This window comes from Salmo salar, chromosome ssa01, assembly GCF_905237065.1.
Source record: "Salmo salar chromosome ssa01, Ssal_v3.1, whole genome shotgun sequence".
In the NCBI taxonomy this organism is placed as follows: Eukaryota; Metazoa; Chordata; class Actinopteri; order Salmoniformes; family Salmonidae; genus Salmo; species Salmo salar.
The window spans coordinates 123702714-123724509 of record NC_059442.1 but is presented as its reverse complement, the minus strand read 5'-3'; the positions used below and the strand labels follow the sequence as shown (position 1 = coordinate 123724509).

Below are 21796 nucleotides of genomic sequence, written 5' to 3'. Positions count from 1 at the left end.
TGAGTCCATGCAACTCATTATGTGTCTTGTTAAGTGACCTGAATGTATTTAGGCTTGCCATAACACAGGGGTTGAATAGTTATTGACTCAAGACATTTCAGCTTTTCAGTTTGAATTAATTTGTAAAAAAAAAATACAAAAAAATTCCACTTTGCCATTATGGAGTATTTTGTGTAGGCCAGTGACAAAAAAATCTACATTTTGTCAATTTTAAATTCAGCCTATAACACAACAAAATGTGTCAAAAGTCAAGGGGTGGTGAGAATACTTTCTGAAGGCACCACAACTTCCCCCTGATTGAGTGAGTCTAATATTCCTTTCATACGAAGATGTTTTTCCGACAACTTTACCATACTGTCAACTATTTTCCGCATTTTTGTTGTATCTGAGAGGTATTGTTGGTATCAAAGCCAAAACATTTATTTACGCGTAACGACCTAGTAAAAATGTTGGTAAACTTCTGCCTACGGTTTAGTATGATATGTACCGTAAATTCCGGACTATAAGCCGCAACTTTTTTCCCAGCTTTGAACCTCGCGGCTTAAACAATGACGCGGCTAATATATGGATTTTTCCAAAAAAACGTGCTCAGTTTTTTGGCGGCATCAAGCTTTCATTAGACCAATGAAATTGCCGAACGGGTTAAGGTCAAACAACTTTTTTGTTTACTGTTTAGATTAAATCGAGCGCTCTCAAACTTCCCATCATTCTGATTACGGTAGTCATTTTGTCACCCTCATCATGGCAAAGACGCGGAGAAATGCATATGATGCAGCTTTCAAGTTGAAGGCGATTGATCTGGCTGTTGGAAAAGGAAATAGAGCTTCTGCACGGGAGCTTGGTCTTAATGAGTCGATGATAAGACGTTGGAAACAGAAGCGTGAGGAATTGACTCAGTGCAAAAAGACAACTAAAGCTTACTGCTAATTTTTTGATTCAAGCCGTGTTTCGTTAAAGCCTATTTATTTTTGTTACAAGCCGTGTTTCGTTAAAGCCTATTTATTTTTGTTACAAGCCGTGTTTCGTTAAAGCCTGTGTAAAGTTAATTTGTTTCAATGTACCGGTAGGCACCTGCAGCTTATAGACATGTGCGGTTTATTTATGTTCAAAATAATATATTTTTTTTAATTCAGTGGGTGCGGCTTATTTTCAGGTGCGCTTAATAGTCCGGAAATTACGGTAGCCGTAAATGCTGAGGAGGCATTGGCACACGCTACGCTGTTAAACTCTTGATGGTTGCTAGGTAGCCCCAGGTAACCATCCTCCTGCCAGTTCTAAACTTTGCAAGGCATGTCACTTCTATCTCTTCGCATAGCCCACCACTAAGCATGCAATGTTTTCTTAACCACAACTGGATGGATCCATAAAGAATTACTGTGGGAATAAATATCACAGAATGACGAAAATATTGGAATAAAGTAGGCTAATGCAATTGAAGGCATGTAATTATATTGTTGCATACTGAAACTCCCTAAGTTATCCAATCGTTGTAATACATTTTAAGGAATAGCCTACCCGCATGTGGTCAACTAGATGATAATTTCAGCATCGTTTTGATTGGGACAGCGGTCGGGAGTAGGCCCATGGGACCCATGTCGTCCAAAAAGTTATACTTTTGAATCATATGTCCATAGAACAGTCTTCAAAGAGTCTTGATGATCATCCAGGTGCTTCCAGGTGCTTTTTGGCAAACTTGAGTCAACAAAACTGCATTCCACAGTAAGAACATCCTATCAACGGTCAAGCATGGGGGTGGTAGCGTGATGGTTTAGGAATGCTTTGCTGCATCAGGACCTGGACAACTTGCCTTAACCTGTTGAGGGTAGGGGGCAGTATTTGCACGGCCGGATAAAAAACGTACCCGATTTAATCTGGTTATTACTACTGCCCAGAAACTAGAATATGCATATAATTATTGGCTTTGGATAGAAAACACCCTAAAGTTTCTAAAACTGTTTGAATGGTGTCTGTGAGTATAACAGAACTCATATGGCAGGCAAAAACCTGAGAAGATTCTGTACAGGAAGTGCCCTCTCTGACCATTCCTTGGGCTTCTTGACTCTTTTTATTGAAAACTTAGGATCTTTGCTGTAACGTGACACTTCCTACGGCTCCCATAGGCTCTCAGAACCCGGGAAAAAGCTGAATGATGTCGAGGCAGCCCCTGGCTGAAAAACATTAGCGCCTTTGGTAAGTGGTCTATCAGAGGACAATGAGACTGAGGCGCGTGCACGAGGCGACCCCATGTTTTTATTTTCTCTCTCTTTGAACGTAAACACGGTTTCCCGGTCGGAATATTATCGCTTTTTTACGAGAAAAATGGCATAAAATTGATTTTAAACAGCGGTTGACATGCTTCGAAGTACGGTAATGGAATATTTACAATTTTTTTGTCACGAAACGTGTCAGGCGCGTCACCCTTCTTTACACTTCGGATAGTGTCTTGAACGCACGAACAAAACAGAGGATATTTTAACATAACTATGGATTATTTTGAACCAAACCAACATTTGTTATTGAAGTAGAAGTACTGGGAGTGCATTCTGACGAAGAACAGCAAAGGTAATAACATTTTTCTTTCGCCATTGAAATCAGTGGTAGGATGATTTTTTTTGGGGGGGGTGGTTTGTCCTCAGGGTTTCGCCTGCCATTTCAGTTCTGTTATACTCACAGACATTATTTTAACAGTTTTAGAAACTTTAGAGTGTTTCCTATCCAAATCTACCAATTATATGCATATCCTAGCTTCTGGGCCTGAGTAGCACGCAGTTTACTTTGGGCACGCTTTTCATCCGGACGTCAAAATACCGCCCCCTATCCCAAAGAAGTTAAAGCAGTTCTGCATGCAAGAGTGGGCCAAAATTCCTCTGCAGCGATGTAAGACTGATCAACAACTACAGGAAGCATTTGGTTGCAGTCATTGCAGCTAAAGGTGGCACAACCAGTTATTTAGTGCAAGGAGGCAATTTATGGTTTCCAGTGTCCCAGTTAGGTCAATGGAGGGCTGAACACATTTAACTGGGCCTTTTTTAAAGGTCAGAGACCACCTAAGTACCTCAGCAACTAGACTGGTACAGATGGGTTTTACCAGTTTTTGCTTGTAGCTAGCTAGCTCATGTCCTGACTGGCTGTCACCAACCGGCTGTAGATACTGACTCTTTTGTGTTGTCATCTGTAAGGAATACCAGGGAGTTATAGACACTGAATCCAACATTTCTCTGGTCATATACAGTACCAGTCAAAAGTTTGGACACATCTACTCATTCAAGTTTTTTACTATTTTCTACATTGTAGAATAATAGTGAAGACATCAAAACTATTAAATAACATATATGCAATCATGTTGTAACCAAAAAAGTGTTAAACAAATCAAAATATATTTTAGATTCTTCAAAATATCTACCCTTTCCCTTGATGACAGCTTTGCACACTCTTGGCATTCTCTCAACCTGCTTCACCTGAAATGCTTTTCCAAGTCTTGAAGGAGTTCCCACATATGCTGAGCACTTGTTGGCTGCTTTTCCGTCATTCTACGGTCCAACTCATCCCAAACCATCTCAATTGGGTTGAGGTCGGGTGATTGTGGAGGCCAGGTCATCTGATGCAGCACTCCATCACTCTCCTTCTTGGTCAAATAGCCCTTACACCGCCTGGTGGTGTGTTGAGTCATTGTCCTGCTGACAAACAAATCATAGTCCCATTAAGCGCAAACCAGATAGGATGGCATATCGCTGCAGAATGCTGTGGTAGCCATGCTGGTTAAGTGTGCCTTATATTCTAAACACTGACAGTGTCACCAGCAAAGCACCACCACACCATCACACCTCCTGGTCCATGCTTCACGGTGGGAACCACACATGCAGAGATTATCCATTCACCTACTCTGCGTCTCACAAAGACACGGCAGTTAGAACCAAAAATCTCAAATTTGGACTCATCAGACCAAAGGACAGATTTCCACCGATCTAATGTCCATTGCTTATGTTTCTTGGCCGAAGCAAGTCTCTTCTTCTTATCGGTGTCCTTTAGTAGTGGTTTCTTTTCAGCAATTCGACCATGAAGGCCTGATTCACGCGGTCTCTGAGCAATTGATGTTGAGATGTGTCTGTTTCTTGAACTCTTTGAAGCATTGATTTGAGCTGCAATTTCTGAGTCTGGTAACTAATGAACTTATCCTCTGAAGCAGAGATCTTCCTTTCCTGTGGCGGTCATCATGAGAGCCAGTTTCATCATGGGGAAAGGGAAAGGGGGATACCTAGTCAGTTGTACAACTGAATGCTTTCAACTGAAATGTGTCTTCCGCATTTAACCCAACCCCTCTGAATCAGAAGTGCGTGATGGTTTTTGCGGCTGCACTTAAAGAAACTTTCAAAGTTTAGATATTTTCCAGATTGACTGACCTTCATGTCTTAAGGTAATGATGGACTGTCGTTTCTCTTTGCTTATTTGAGCTGTTCTTGCCATAATATGGACTTGGTCTTTTACCAAATAGGGCAATCTTCTGTATACCTTGTCACAACACAACTGATTGGCTCAAACGTATTAAGAAGGAAAGAAATTCCATAAATTAACTTTTAACAAGGCACACCTGTTAATTGAATTCCATTCCAGGTGACTACCTCTTGAAGCTGGTTGAGAGAATGCCAAGCAAAGCTGTCATCAAGGCAAAGGGTGGCTACTTTGACAAATCTCAAGTATAAAATATATTTTGATTTGTTTAACACTTTTTTGGTTACTACATAATTCCATATGTGTTATTTCATAGTTTTGATGTCTTTACTATTATTCTGCAATGTAGAAAATAGTAAAAATAAAGAGAAACCCTTGAATGAGTAGGTGTGTCCAAACTTTTGACTGGTACTTTATGTTTGTCCAGAGATAGCGTAAAAACCGGAAGTCTCATGACCAAGACTAAAGATCAAGACTCCATCTCTGTGGTTGTCCTGTCCATTGATCTTTATCTTAACATTTTCTTCTTCTGTCTTTTCTTTGTCTCTCTACAGAAGTTCCCGGAGCTGAAGTTTAGGTACGTGGAGGAGGACCAGCCTGAAGACTTCTTCATCCCTTACGTGTGGTCCCTGGTTTTCAACTCTGGAGTAGGCCTTAACTGGAGCCCTACAGGCATAGAACTCTTCAGCAGGGACTCTGGCTGATTGTGGGAGTTCACATCTGTCTAGCTATGGGCCAATCCAAACTTCCACTTTAGTCAAATGTTTTCTTAGTCATGCATTGATGTAAATGGGAGATGTTACCTTAGTGGAAGTTAGGGTTTGCCTGTGTGTGTGTATTTATTTGTATATGTGTGTGCGCACTGCTTTGGAAGTGCCTCTACCCTCACAGACAGATCCCTGGGTTACAATGGGATCAGATGTTAGACAGGAGGACATTGAATATACTGGTCTTCCTTTCTGCTCCTATTCGTTCATATCAGACAGACTTTTCCTCTGTGCTTCCACGTAGCCTGGTTAGTCCAGACTGAACACTGAGCTCACCATTGTGAGTCATAATTCAGTCTGGTACAACCAGGCTAGCTTCCACATGGTTCAGCTCCACAACCAGACCTCAACAGCAGCACAGAATACTAAGGATGGTACTCTTTACAGAGACAGTTTGTTTTCTCCATTATTGGGAGTTTGGTAAATGTTTTTGTCCTCCGTCTTTCTCAGGTTTTCTCTGGTTTTGCCTCACTTCAAATTCACCCTTGGTTCTTTCGAGTTTGCTTAAATCTTTCTCTTTTTTATGAAGTGAAGTCGTTATGGTTCAAAGTAATAAAACAAATCAGAGTATTCGGAGTATTCAACTGTCAGAGTATTCAGAGCAGGGTCACCTGGGATCCTGGGTTGAAGACTGGACAGTTGATGACAGTTAACTGTTGGTGATGGCCTAAAGGTGTCAATACGATACTTGTCGCTGTAGCCTAGTCCCAGAACTTGTCACAAACTGAATCTGGGACCAGGATTTTGTGACTGTCTTAAGTCACGTCTTTACCACAATAAGGATTTACTATCAGCAGTTTAGCAAAACAGGGGGTCCTCGTTTTTCATCAGTTTGATTCAACTCTCCTTATTTTCAGTCAGTTGTCCCAATGTTATTTTGTGCACAATCACGTTTGTTCATTTGTTTATTTGCTTGTTTTATAGGATTTTAATTTTTTTATTATTGTATTTATGTGTGGATTTTGATATTTGCCCCCACCAAAACATAAACGACAATCAACAGCAACAACAGTAGCAAAATGAGATCCTTAATATCCTTGTAGAGGAGCATCAACAACAACAACAAAAAATGTACGCCATCTTATTTCCTGGTAGTTACGTATTTGTCTTAATGTCAATATAGAACAACAACAACTGACAGTTTTGCAAATTCAAAGTTGAATTTAGGAAGCATAATTATTATCTATAGAAAAATAACTATATACTGTATAGGCTGTCACATGTTTATTTAGCCTTGTAAATGTTCCAGGATGCGTCGAAATTGGTACCCTATTCCCTATATAGTGCACTACTTTAGTAGATAGTAAATAAATTGTATACTGTAGGGATTAGGGTGCCATTTGAGATGCAACCCCAATGTTGTACAGATCAGGGAATGCATGTAAATGATTTTATAGACAAATACAAACGCATGTTTGTTTCTTTTCCTACCTGTTCCATATGAATCTGAAGGGAAGATGTTCCTTCAAGTGTTCCAAATGGCACCCTATTCCCTCTAAAGTGCACTACTAGGGCCCACAGGGCTCACTTTGAATATTTTTTGTTCTGCAAAAAATGAACTGACAAATATATTTAGAATAGATATTTATGAATGCATCAACATGACATGCATAATAAAACATGATTGAGTGAGAGGTTGTCCCTGTAGGCAGACTGTAGGATCCAATGTTTGAAGTAAACATTGCTGTTACAGAACTGTGGTCAAAGATGACGTGCCTCCCAAAAATGTGGCGTTCTTCCTGAAGTGTGCACTTACTTCCCACACATTTAAAACCATTGAAGGGAGGTGAACAAGTGCTCACTTTGGGAAAAAGGAGAGATTATTCAGATGTACCCAAAGATGTATTCTCTTCTTGCATTCAGTAACATGAGTATTCTCTATAGTGAGTGCGTGAAGTTTGAGAAGCACCCCTTTTTTTCTACTTTTTAAAATATTTTTATTTATTCTTTACTTTTACCACTTTTTCTCCTCAATTTCGTGATATCCAATTGGTAGGCCCTTGAGAAGCGCTCTTGAAAGCATTATATTTTATTTATTTGGGGTTGTTATGACTGCTGTTTTCATCTGAAAAATAAGAAGAATGTATTAAAACTGGAATCGTGCTGTTTGCGTGTAAGTAAATTATTCTGGAATGTTAGTTCACTCTGGTAACAACGGACTAAAGTACCATGCTTCATATAATATCCTCTTACATCTAGACGTTCCGCTAGCGGAACACCTGCTCCAATATCCAATGATGGGCGTGGCGCGAAATACAAACTCCTCTAAAATACAAAAACTTCAATTTTTCAAACATATGACTATTTCACAGCATTTTAAAGATAAGACTCTCCTTTATCTAATCACACTGTCCGATTTCAAAAAGGCTTTACAACGAAAACAAAACATTAGATTATGTCAGCAGAGTACCAAGCCAGAAATAATCAGACACCCATTTTTCAAGCTAGCATATAATGTCACAAAAACCCAGAAGACAGCTAAATGCAGCACTAACCTTTTATGATCTTCATCAGATGACAACCCTAGGACATTATGTTATACAATACATGCATGTTTTGTTCAATCAAGTTCATATTTATACCAAAAACCAGCTTTTTACATTAGCATGTGACGTTCAGAACTAGCATACCCCCCGCAAACTTCCGGGGAATTCGCTAACATTTTACTAAATTACTCACGATAAACGTTCATAAAAAGCATAACAACTATTTTAAGAATTATAGATACAGACCTCCTCTATGCACTCGATATGTCTGATTTTAAAATAGCTTTTTGGTGAAAGCACATTTTGCAATATTCTAAGTACATAGCCCAGGCATCACGGGCTAGCTATTTAGACACCCGGCAAGTTTAGCACTCACCAATATCAGCTTTACTATTATAAAAGTTTCATTACCTTTTGTTGTCTTCGTCAGAATGCACTCCCAGGACTGCTACTTCAATAACAAATGTTGGTTTGGTCCAAAATAATCCATCGTTATATCCGAATAGCGGCGTTTTGTTCGTGCGTTCCAGACACTATCCGAAATGGTAAAGAAGGGTCGTGCGCATGGCGCAATTCGTGACAAAAAAATTCTAAATATTCCATTACCGTACTTCGAAGCATGTCAACCGCTGTTTAAAATCAATTTTTACGCCATTTTTCTCGTAGAAAAGCGATAATATTCCGACAGGGAATCTCCTTTTCGGCAAACAGAGGAAAAAAATCACAAAGGCGGGGGCGGTCGGGTCACGCGCATAAGCCCAGAGTCCCTTGATCGGCCACTTGAGAAAGGCGATAATGTGTTTCAGCCTGGGGCTGGGATGACGACATTCTGTTTTTTCCCGGGCTCTGAGCGCCTATGGACGACGTAGGAAGTGTCACGTTAGAGCAGAGATCCTTAGTAAAAGATAGAGATGGAAAAGAAGTTCAAGAAATGGTCAGACAGGCCACTTCCTGTAAAGGAATCTCTCAGGTTTTGACCTGCCATTTGAGTTCTGTTATACTCACAGACACCATTCAAACAGTTTTAGAAACTTTAGGGTGTTTTCTATCCATATGTAATAAGTATATGCATATTCTAGTTACTGGGTAGGAGTGGTAACCAGATTAAATCGGGTATGTTTTTTATCCAGCCGTGAAAATACTGCCCCCTAGCCATAACAGGATATCCCCTTTCTACTTCAAATGTAATAGTTGTCTTCTATACCTCCTATGTAAACACAAAAACACCTATTGTAAAAAATGATTGTATGTTTAAAAAGTGATGGGTTGGTATGTACAGATCTAGAGTACGTTTTATCTGTATATTACTCTATTAGAATGACGACAGAGAGACAGACTGTTTTCTATAAGGAGGTGAAGTTGAAGCATGAATCCACTTAGGGAGCTGGAGTTAACAATACAATATGATCCTTTGTGTGTTTGCCAACCCTATTGAAGGGAATTTCATGCCTTTTCCTCTTTATTGGAACGATTTTCATGGCTGAATTACATTTTCCTTTCTGAATAACAATAATACTTTATTTAATTTAATGTAAAGAATAGACCATATGATGGCTACTGACAATGATGGAACATTTCTACTCCATTTCTGGGTTTGGACTGCTCCAAAGCGTGTTACAAAAAGTATAGAGTCTATCTCTGGTTGCTCTTTTCTGTCCTTTCGTTAGCTAACTCTCATGACACACACCTACACACACCCATTCTAGATGCGCCAGATGGCTAAGGTCTTGGTAAAGTGCCATGCTAGCTATACTCACCTTGTTGTTTCCTGTAGTAGGGGTCACCTTACAGAGGGCTTCCATTACAGTGTGCGTCCCAAATGGCACCCTATTCTCTATATAGTGTACTACTTTTGACCAGGTTTATAGGGCTTTTGTCTGAAGTAGTGCACTTTATTGGGAATAGAGTGCCATTTGGGACGCAGTCCAAGTGACCACTTCTGGGAGATGTAGTTGAAGCAATAGAGACCTCAACCTGGCTCGTATTCATTAGTGCATACCGTAGCAAACCATTATGCAACGGAAAATGTTTTTTCAATGGAAAATGAGGGTATCTTTTTCAGATGGATATTTTGGTCTGTTTTCTTCAATTTGGTGTGTAGTGAATACGACCCTGATCCCTGGTTGGCGGGGGTCGTGTCAGCGGTCTCATCGCCAAAACTAAGACCGTCGTCGAAACAGATGATCTCTTTTTGCTCTTTTGAAGCTTTTTCAACTATGTGTGTTTTCTATCCCTGTTCACTCCTCTCCCTGTAGGTTTTGCAGATGTTCCCCACCCCATGGCTGCAACCTTTCTAATTTAGTGTACCCTGCATGCTCAACCCATGTGGAATTCCTAGTCACCGGCAGCGTTTGGAACTGCCAACCTGCGGTCAAGAAGGCTGAGTTCCTACACTTTTTGGCCTAGATAGCGACATGGATTACACCAGAGAACACTTCTTGTCAACTGACTCACAGTCCGAGAGCATCTGGTCGTTTCGGTGGTGGCACAGGGCTACTCATTTCTACAAGTGGAGATGTTCTCTTTTATCCCTCTCACACCTCCTCATCTCCTCATTTGAAATTCATGCTGTCACTGTCACTTGTCCACTCAAGCTTTATATTGTTGTCATCTATCTCCCACCAGGTGCCCTTGGAGAGTTCCTCAATGAGCTTGACACCTTGATAAGTTAATTTCCCGACAATGGCTCACCACTCATCGTACTGTGTGACTTAAACCTCCTGATGCCTGACTTAATTTCTTTCCACCTCTTTCTTTCCATTGTTTGTACCCCATGAAGAGTAGCTGCTGCCTTCCTTTTCTCTCCCTCTCTCCTCCAACCCTACCAACTCAGCTCAGACCCTACCCAGATGGTCATGCCCCATCGCAATGTTCGCTCTCTCCCACTACTCTCTACTCTTCTATCATATCATCTCTAACTGCTGCTAACCACTTTTGGAGCTAACTAGTGTGCTCAAATTGTATCCTGATGTCGACATGCATGTAAGTTGTATTCATAACATTGCTAACTTAGCTAGCTAACATACATTGACAAAACAAGTTATATTAAGTGGCTAGCTATTTAGTGTTAGCAACATTTGGTGATCAATGAGACAGAGCTAGCTAACCAGCTGAGCTAGCAAACAATGTAGCAAAAGTATAATTTCTTATTTCGGCCATACACTACACAACTTTTGACCAGTCCTCATATGGGGTGGCATAGTGAATAGGGTGGTATTTCAGACACACCCTGTATATTGTGGAACAAGCATAACAGACTTACAGCATGGGGTCATTGGAAGGAAGGGCATGACTAACCTTCTAGACTTAAATCTTACTGTTTGAAAAAGAGAGAGAGAGAGAGATGGAGAGAGCGAGAGAGAGAAAAGGCTAATCTAGAGGCTAGCAGAGAGTAGTTGTTAAGGCTCCAAAGGATTTATGACAAAGAATTGAACTCTGAACCACAGTTTTATGGCATTATGTGACATTAAAGCATGTTGTTAAAAAGCACCGTAATTTCTCTCCACAAAGAGAAAGTCAAGCTGAGGGCTACATGCATGTAAAAACCATTAGCCATTTTTTTTTTTTTTTTTTTTAACACTGCATGGATTTGGCAAAAAATGGTAGGCTATTTACTCACCACTTTGATTTGAAGTTGGGAAAATTCCCTTTGATAACAGCACTATGACAAGCTGTCAGATTATGAGGAATAAAACTGTAGCTAGTTCTAACCCGAGGGAAAGGAGAGGCAGGTTGTTAGCTCTGTGGTCTGGAAGTCTTGTTCACACCAACATAATGACGCCATACATACCATTTAAGTAGGCAGGGACTGCTTACATTTTAAGGTGCCTTGGTTGACGGTAGTGCTGCTGCTGACATTGCATATCGACATGCAAAGAGGAGGGATTATTGCTATGCTCAAATGTTGCAAACCTTTTTTCCACTAGCCTGAGAGAACAAATGTTCTAACACTACTTTGCATGTAAGTGAGATTTGAAGATATGTCAATATTCATATTTCATGGCCTCCCGAGTGGGGCAGCGGTTTAAGGCACTGCATTGCAGTGCTTGAGGCATCACTACAGACCTGGGTTCGATCCCAGGCTGTGTCATAACCGGACCGGGAGTCCCTTAAGGCGGCGCACAATTGCCCCAGCGTCGTCCGGGTTAGGGGAGGGCTTGGCCGGGGGGGCTTTACTTGGCTCATCGCGCTCTAGCGATTCCTTGTGGTGGGCCAAGGGGGTAAAATACAAAAAAAGAACAAAAAACCAATAGCAAGTTAATCCTGTAAATGTGGCATCCGCATAACAATGACAGGAGAGAAAATGTGTGGATATGACGGAGCCGAGTGACTTGGTATATAGAGAAGAGAGGGCCTAGAACCGAGCACTGGGGGACACCAGTAGTGAGAGCATGTGGTGCAGACTCAGATCCTTTCCACGTCACCTGGTAGAAGCGACCTGCCAGGTAGGATGCAATCCAAGCGTGTAAGGAGCCTGAGATGCCTAGCCCTGAGAGGGTGGAAAAGGAGGATGTGATGATTCACGGTGTTGAAGGCAGCGGATAGATCTAGGAGGATGAGAACAGAGGAGAGAGTCAGCTTTGGCAGAGTGGAGAGTCTCCGTGACACTGAGGAGGGCAGTCTCAGTTGAGTGAACCATCTTGTAGCTTGACTGGTTATGGTCAAGAAGATCGTTCTGAAAGAGATAACAAGGGAGTTGGTCATAGACAGTACGCTCAAGTGTTTTGGAAAGAAAATAAAGAAGGGATACAGGTCTGTAGTTTTTGAAGTCAGAGGGGTTGCGTGTTGGTTGCTTAAGGAGGGGAGCGACTCTGGCCATTTAGAAGTCAGAGGGGCGCAGCCAGTGGTCAGGGATGAGTTGATGAGGGAAGTGAAGAATGGGAGGTCTCCAGAGATGGTCTGAAGAAGGGAGGAGGGGATGGAGTCCAGTGGGCAAGTTGTCGGGCGGCTGGATATTACTAGTCGCAGAATTTCATCTGAAGAGACAGAGGAGAGAAAGAGGTGTAGGGTTAGTTATGTGAGAGTGGGACCAGTGGATTCAATAGGCTCAGTGAATGAGGAGCGGATATCGTCAACCTTCTTTTCAAAGTGGTTGACAAAGTAATCCGCAGACAGGCCGGGGGAGGAGGTGGAGGATTAACGAGGGAGTAGAAGGTGGAAAAAAAAGTTTAAGGGTTAGAGGCAGGAGCTTGAAATTTAAAGCAATAGTAAGCGACTTTAGAAGCGGATACAGAGGAAGAGAGTCATAGGATGCGGAAAGGGGGGTTAGTAGGGTCGAATAGGTATAATCAGGAGACAGGAGAGAGAAGGATCTTTATCTTCTTCGGGATTGGTGTCCCTTCCACGGGACAGTTGAGCTAACGTAGGCTAATGCGATTAGCATGAAGTTGTAAGTAACAAGAACATTCCCCAGGACATAGACATATCTGATATTGGCAGAAAGCTTAAATTCGTGTTAATGCATTGTAATATGTTGTACAGTAGTTTCAAATATTTTGTGCAGTAGTGGTGTGACTGTTATATGATGTACTGTTTTATCTTTTGTTTAATGTGTAATGTAAGTGTCTTAAATGTGTTTGGACCCCAGGAAGAGTAGCTAATGGATCCCTAATAAAATAGAAATACTCACCAGAAATGTCACCCATTGAACATGTGTGGGGTGCTCTGGATCAACGTGTACAACACGGTGTTCCAGTTCCCGCCAATATCCAGCAACTTCACACAGCCATTGAAGAGGAGTGGGACAACATTCCACATGCCACAATCAACAGCCTGATCAACTCCATGCGAAGGATGTGGCGCTGTAATGGGCAAATGGTGGTCACACCAGATACTGATTGGTTTTCTGATCCACGGCCCTACCTTTTTTTTTTTTAAAGGTATATGTGACCAACATATGCATATCTGTATTCCCAGTCCTGTGAAATCCATTAATTAGGGCCTAATAATTTATTTCAGTTGACAAATGTTCTTATATGAACTGTAACTCAGTAAATTGCTGCATGTAGAGTTTATTTCAATGGCAGAGGCTGTGGTATAGCTAAGCCCAGAGCCATAAGAAATACATGACTCTGGCTAAGTCTAATAGCTCTGCCTATGTTAATGGTTTTCACAGTAAAAGTTAAATTATACAAATGACTTTACTCACCCCTCAAATGATGCAAATGTAACATCCGCCTGAGCGCACTGGACTTGAAATAACGATACAGATGTAGCCATGTCCCATTTTTATGTATTATCTGACCTGCACTAGTGCTGCCAAGTCAAAATTACATGTCCATTCTGCAGGTCACATTTATAGGTGAGTGTTTCACAAAATAATCAAGATTAGGAAAAGTTTTGCGGCACACTTGAGAGTTCCTCAAGGCACACCAGTTGGGAACCACTGCTGTAATGGACTGTACTGTGCTCTACTGTACTGTAATATACTATACTGTGCTCTACTATACTGTGCCCTACTCTACTCGAGTTTACTTGAGTTTCTAACAAATAACGAAAGGGCCTATAGACTCTTGATCTAGTGGTCTTGGACTTGAGACCACTCAAGACCACATAAATTCAGTCTTCAACTTGTCATGGTCTCAACTCATGGGGTCTTGGGAAATATGTCATGGTATTAATATTGGTCTTGGCTCCTGGATATGACCTTAAGAATCCTGAAGGAGGAGAGATTACTAGAAACAAACTCTGTTTACCCTTTTATCTGTGGATTAATTATCAGTGTAGAGCACCTTGTGCTTTTCAGGTAAAGTAACAACCCAATGTTTATATCCAAGGACAAATTAGCTAGCAACAGCAAGCTAGCTAGCTAAATTGGCATAAATCTTTAATGTTTTTAGACCTGTCCCCAAATTAATACAGTTGGTTCAGAGTTCGTTTTGATATTTCAGCCAGTGTGTCCTGACCGCATCTGGTGTGGGTGGACAAAATCAACATGCGCACAAGCGGTCTGGTCAGCATGTAAGTCTGTAGCCGAAGTCTACACACCCTCGTCGGCGATTGGTCAACAGTAGGGATCTTCAGTGAAGTGCCTGTTGTCATTTTCACTTGAGGAACACTTCACCAAACATCCTAGTCAGATGCAAAATTGCACGACTAAGATCTCCTTGTCGAAAACATCAAAATCAATGACAGATTGAGTTACCTCAGATTAATTCTGACTATTGGCTGATCACTCTGACTATTGGCTGATCACTCCCAACCCATAGGAACCCCCACCCAGTTGGCTACTTTTAAAGGACCATTGACAAAGTGTATACTGCCTATGGTGTCTCAAAATGGACCAACGGTATCATTGCCGCTTTTTCAAATTTTTCAAGCGAAAGTATTTTAAGGAAGTATGCAAGCACACTCGTTTGGTTCAAACCAGCCGAACTGAAGCATGCTGACGCCTTTAGTCTTTGGTTTACAAACCATAGGCAACCCAATTTGAAGAAGACAATGCTCTCTGATCATTGGCTGATCACTCCCAATCCATAGGAATCCCCACCCAGTTGGCTACTTTTAAAGGCCCATGCAGTCAAAAATGTGATTATTAGTTTATTAGGTACACCCATCTAGTACTGGGTCGGACCCCCCTTTGCCTCCTGAACATCCTGAATTCTTTGGGGTATGGAAACATTACTCAATTGGTATCAAGGGACCTAACGTGTGCCAGGAAAACATTCCCCACACCATTTATGCCACCGCCACCAGCCTATACCGTTGACTCCGGGCGGAATGGATGGGGCCATGGACTCATGCTGCTCAAATCCGGACTCTTCCATCAGCATGACGCAACAGGAACTGGTATTCGTCGAACCAGACAATGTTTTTCCACTCCTCAATTGTCTAATGTTGGTGATCACGTGCCCACTGGAGCTGCTTCTTGTTGTTTTTAGCTGATAGGAGTTGAACCCGGTGTGGTCGTCTGCTGCAATAGCCCATCGGTGACAAGGACCGATGAGTTGGGCGTTCCGAGATGCTGTTCTGCACACCACTATTGTACTGTGCCGTTATTTGCCTGTTTGTGGCCCACCTGTTAGCTTGAACGATTCTTGCCATTCACCTTCAACCTCTCTTCAACGAGCTGTTTTCGCCCACAGGACTGCCGGTGACTGGATGTTTTTTTCCACCATTCTCGGTAAACCCTAGACACTGTCATGCGTGTAAAACCCCGGAGGCCGGCCATTTCTGACATACTGGAACCTGCGCGCCTCGCACCGATGATCATACCACGCTCAAAGCCATCACTCGTTTTGCCCATTCTAACGTTCAATCGAACAGTAAATGAATCCCTCGATGCCTGTCTGCCTGCTTTATATAGCAAGCCACGACCACGTGACTCACTGTCTGTAGGAGTGAACCATTTTCATGAACGGGGTGGAGTAACTAATGAACTGGCACTGAGTGTACACCGAGTATATAAAACATTAAGGACACTTGACTGACCAGGTGAAAGCTATGATCCCTTATTGATGTCACTTGTTAAGTCCATTTCAATCAGTGTAGATGAGGGGGAGGAGACAGGTTAAATAAGGATTTTTAAGTCCTTGAGACAATTGAGACATGAATTGTGTATGTGTGCCATTCAGAGCGTGAATGGGCAAGACAAAATATTTAAGTGCCTTTGAACAGGGTATGGTATTAGGTGCCAGGCGCATCGGTTGGTGTCAAGAACTGCAACGCTGCTACAATGCTAGTGGCAGGCCAAATTAGTTAACGGACCAGTAAGAAAGAGGGTTCCAAATCTCTCTGCCAATGACAGCTAATTTTCAGTGTTCCCCTCCCCACTCAGACCACTTTGACAACCCTAGCTAAATTGTTGTTTGAGAAATTGCTCTTTGCTAAGAAGCATTTTTTTCTTCTTTTTGACCATTTATTTAAAACAATCACATTGTTACCAAGAAATTATTTGATATTGAGATAAAAACACCTACATTGGACTTTTAAATGGTGGAAGCCTTCAATGTCTAGACTAAAACGAGTTATATCCATCGAGAGTTCTCAATTTATCTCTATGATTGACACTTGACACCGAAACAAATAAAGATAGGTAAAGTGATAATTTAACAACATAATTAATTAGATTGCATAAGTAATCCAATCAATCAACAAGTTTCAGATTTCAAAGAGGAACAATAGAGATTATATTTTTCTAAATTACATTTAAAGGTCCAGTATAGTCAAACTATGTTTTACTGTGTTTCATATCATATTCTACAACAGCTGATGAAACTAGCATTGTAAATGACCAATTTAGGGAATAGGGTGCCATTCCTGATTGCAGCCACTGATAAATCAAGATGAACTTTGACCTTGTCTATGAGGTGGTCAGTCAGGATCAACTCACCTCCTGCTGTGACCTCATGAAGACATTAGATCACTCACAGACAGACAGTGCAAGTGTTGGCTAATGATAAGGCTATGACTGGTTTCTCTCTCAGATAAGCTGGTTGATGGTCAATACATTTTACATGTAGATAAACGTAATGTAACGTAAATAAACTTTATGAATGTAAAACATGTTTTATATGATTTTTTTATTATGAGAGCTAGAAATAGGTTTCATGCCTTATGGAACAGTTAGCCTACACATAATTACTAAGTCTTGTGATTTGAGGAATTCCCCTGTGCTTGTTATGCATGCAATTTTGCCCATTTCACTGCTAGTTGTAAATAACTGTGAAATGGCTAGATGATGTTGCTGTATGCTATGTCCATTGCATCCCTTCTCGTAGTGCATAGCAGATAAAAAAAATTAACAAACTGTTAGTTTGTGTGCAAGAACATGCAACTTTGTACCCTTGGTTTCCACTTAGGATTTTTTTTTTGCCTTTATTTAACTAGGCAAGTCAGTTAAGAACAAATTCATGTTTACAATGACGACCTACCCCAGCCAAACCCTAACCCGAACGAAGCTGGGCCAATTGTGCGCCACCCTATGGGACTCCCAATCACGTTGTGATACAGCCTGGAATCGAACCAGAGTCTGTAGTGACACCTCTAGCACTGAGATGCAGTGCCTTAGACTGCTGTGTTATTTCATAGTTTTGAGGTCTTCCCTATTATTCTACAATGTAGAAAATAGTCAAAATAAAGGAAACCCTGGAATGGGAAGGTGTGTTTTCTTTATTTTTACTATTTTCTACATTGTAGAATAATAGGGAAGACATCAAAACTATGAAACAACACATATGGAATCATGTAGTAATCAAAAAAAGAGTTAAACAAATCAAAATATATTTTTACTTCGGGGTTGGCAAAATTAGCTTTTTTGTGTCAGTAATTCGGACAATGTTCGGTGCTCTTACCCAACATTATCCTATCCTGTCTGCTCATGAATAGATTATTCTGCCAATTTGCCTGCCTTTTATTCATACAAAAGCAAATATTCTAAATTTCCTAAAAACAAAACCCAGTTAGAAATACAGAAGATAACCATTAACCTTTTTTAACTGTTACATTATTATCTACAACAGCCTTAGTGGAAATACGCCATCATGTATTTAAGCCATGAACATTCTAGATAACCTTTAGTAATGTAATTTATTGACACGAAGGAATGGTTTCATGTATACGCAATTAAACAAGATTACTCCACTGGAGCAATCACGTGCATGTGATGATTGATGTAGGCTACATGCACGGTGACATATGCTCATGTTAACCCAGCAACTGCGCAGATAAGAGCAATAATAAAATAGAGAAAATAAAGATTTGTATTATTCTGATCTCAGAGCAGATAGGACCAAACTGCAAACAAATGATACAAAATAATTAAATACCACAATTAGTTACTACATTACTACATTTGGGGCGGCAGCGTAGCCTAGTGGTTAGAGTGTTGGACTAGTAACTGAAAGGTTGCAAGTTTGAATCCCCGAGCTGACAAGGTACAAATCTATCGTTCTGCCCCTGAACAAGGCAGTTAACCCACTGTTCCTCATTGAAAATAAGAATTTGTTCTTAACTGACATGCCTAGTTAAATAAAGGTTAAATAAAAATAAAAAGTAACCAAAAAAGTGTTAAACAAATCAAAATATATTTTATATTTGAGATTCTTTAAAGTAGCCACCCTTTGCCTTGATGACAGCTTTGCACACTTGTTATTCTCTCAACCAGCGTCATGAGGTAGTCACCTGGAATGTATTTCAATTAACAGGTGTGCCCTGTTAAAAGTTAATTTTTGGAATTTCTTTCCTTAATGCGTTTGAGCTAATCAGTTGTGTTGTGACAAGGTAGGGGTGGTATACAGAAGATAGCCTTAATTGGTAAAAGACCAAGTCCATATTATGGGAAGAACAGCTCAAATAAGCAAAGAGGAACGATAGTCCATCATTACTTTAAGACATGAAGGTCAGTCGCAAAAACCATCAAGCGCTATGATAAAACTGGCTCTCATGAGTAGATCTACAGAAAAAGAAGACCCAGAGTTACCACTGCTGCAGAGGATAAATTCATTAGAGTTAACTGCACCTCAAATTGCAGCCCAAATAAATTCTTCACAGAGTTCAAGAAACAGACACATCTCAACATCAACTGTTCAGAGGAGACTGCGTGAATCAGGCCTTCATGGTCGATTGCTGCAAAGAAAGCACTACTAAAGGACACCGATAAGAAAAAGAGACTTGCTTGGGCCAAGAAACACGAGCAATGGACATTAGACCGGTGGAAATCTGTCCTTTGGTCTGAGTCAAAATGTGAAATGTTTAGGTAAAGTAGGTAAACGGATGATCTCCACATGTGTGGTTCCCACCGTGAAGCATGGAGGAGGAGGTGTGGAGGTGCTTTGCTGGTGACACTGATTTATTTAGAATTCAAGGCACACTTAACAAGCACGGCTACCACAGCATTCTGCAGCAATACACCATCCCATCTGGTTTGCGCTTAGTGGGACTATCATTTGTTTTTCAACGGGACAATGACCCAAAACACACCTCCAGGCTGTTTAAGGGCTATTTTACCAAGGAGAGTGATGGAGTGCTGCATCAGATGACCTGGCCTCCACAATCACCCGACCGCAACCAAATGGAGATGGTTTGGGATGAGATGGAACGCAAAGTGAAGGAAAAGCAGCCAACAAGTGCTCAGCATATGTGGGAACTCTTTCAAGACTTGGAAAAGCATTCCTCATGAAGCTGGTTGAAAAGAATGCCAAGAGTATGCAAAGCTGTCATTAAGGCAAAGGGTGGCTACTATGAAGAATTTGTTTAACACTTTTTTGGTTACTACATGATTCCATATATGTGATTTCATAGTTTTGATGTCTTCAATATTATTATACAATGTAGAAAATAGTAAAAATAAAGAAAAACTCTTGAATGAGTAGGTGTCCAAACTTTTGACTAGTGTTGTATGTATGTATGTATGTATGTGTGTGTGTGTGTGTGTGTGTGTGTGTGTGTGTGTGTGTGTGTGTGTGTGTGTGTGTGTGTATAAATATATATATATATACATACATTCATGCACACACACATCATACATACATACATACATACATACATACATACAGTTGATGTCGGACATTCACATACACCTTAGCCAAATAAATTAAACTCAGGTTTTCATAATTTCTGACCTTTAATCCTAGTAAATATGTCTTAGTTCAGTTAGGATCACCACTTTATTTTAAGAATGTCGAATGTCAGAGTAATAGTAGAGAGAATTATTTATTTCAGCTTTTATTTCTTTCATCACATTCCCAGTGGGTCAGAAGTTTACATACACTCAATTAGTATTTAGTAGCATTGACTTTAAATTGTTTAACTTGGGTCAAACGTTTTGGGTAGCCTTCCACAAGCTATCCACAATAAGTTGGGTGAATTCTGACAGAGCTGGTGTAACTGAGTCAGGTTTGTAGGCCTCCTTGCTCGCACACTCTTTTTCAGTTCTGCCCACAAATGTTCTATAGGATTGAGGTCAGTGCTTTGTGATGGCCACTCCAATACCTTGACTTTGTTGCCCTTAAGCCATTTTGCCACAACTTTGGAAGTATGCTTGGGGTCATTGTCCATTTGGAAGACCCATTTGCGACCAAGCTTTAACTTCCTGACTGATGTCTTGAGATGTTGCTTCAATATATCCACATCATTTTCTTACCTCATGATGCCATCTATTTTGTGAAGTGCACCAGTCCCTCCTGCAGCAAAGCCCCCCCACAACATGATGCTGCCACCCCTGTGCTTCATGGTTGGGATGGTGTTCTTCAGCTTGCAAGCCCCCCCTTTTTCCTCCAAACATAACGATGGTCATTATGGCCAAACAGTTATATTTTTGTTTCATCAGACCAGAGGACATTTCTCCAAAAAGTACGATCTTTGTCCCCATGTGCAGTTGCAAACCGTAGTCTGGCTTTTTTTATGGCGGTTTTGGAGCAGTGGCTTCTTCCTTGCTGAGCAGCCTTTCAGGTTATGTCGATATAGGACTCATTTTACTGTGGATATAGATACTTCTGTATCTGTACCTGTTTCCTCCAGCATCTTCACAAGGTCCTTTGCTGTTGTTCTGGGATTGATTTGCACTTTTCGCACCAAAGTACGTTCATCTCTAGGAGACAGAATGCATCTCCTTCCTGAGCGGTATGATGGCTGCGTGTACTATTGTTTGTACAGATGAATGTGATACCTTCAGGTGTTTGAAAATTGCTCCCAAGGATGAATCAGACTAGTGGTGGTCTACACATTTTTTTTCTGAGGTCTTGGCTGATTTCTTTTGATTTTCCCATGATGTCAAGCAAAGAGGCACTGAGTTTGAGGTAGGCCTTGAAATACATCCTCAGGTCTATTGAGTCAAATTATCTCATTTAGCCTATCTCAAGCTTCTAAAGCCATGACATACTTTTCTGGAATTTTCTGAGCTGTTTAAAGGCACAGTCAACTTAGTATATGTAAACTTCTGACCCACTGGAATTGTGATGCAGTGAATTATAAGTGAAATAATCTGTCTGTAAACAATTGTTGGAAAAATTACATGTCATGCACAAAGTAGGTGTCCTAACCGACTTTCCAAACTATAGTTTGATAACAAGAAATGTGTGGAGTGGTTGAAAAATGAGTTTAATTGACTCCAACCTAAGTGTATGTAAACTTCTGACTTCAACTGTATATACACAC

General features: G+C 40.8%; 1 protein-coding gene across 3 annotated transcripts in view; it reads left to right on the top strand.

The window, feature by feature from the left end:
- LOC106561256 (dymeclin) overlaps positions 1–7319 on the top strand; it is a 166444-nt gene extending 159125 nt beyond the window's left edge. For all 3 annotated transcript variants that reach the window (XM_014125013.2, XM_014125022.2, XM_045688127.1), the window contains one exon: positions 5004–7319. In XM_014125013.2, the coding sequence (XP_013980488.2) occupies positions 5004–5153 (150 nt within the window). In that variant the 3' untranslated portion in view covers positions 5154–7319. The remainder of the gene's footprint in view (positions 1–5003) is intronic.
- The last annotated feature ends 14477 nt before the right edge of the window (positions 7320–21796 follow it).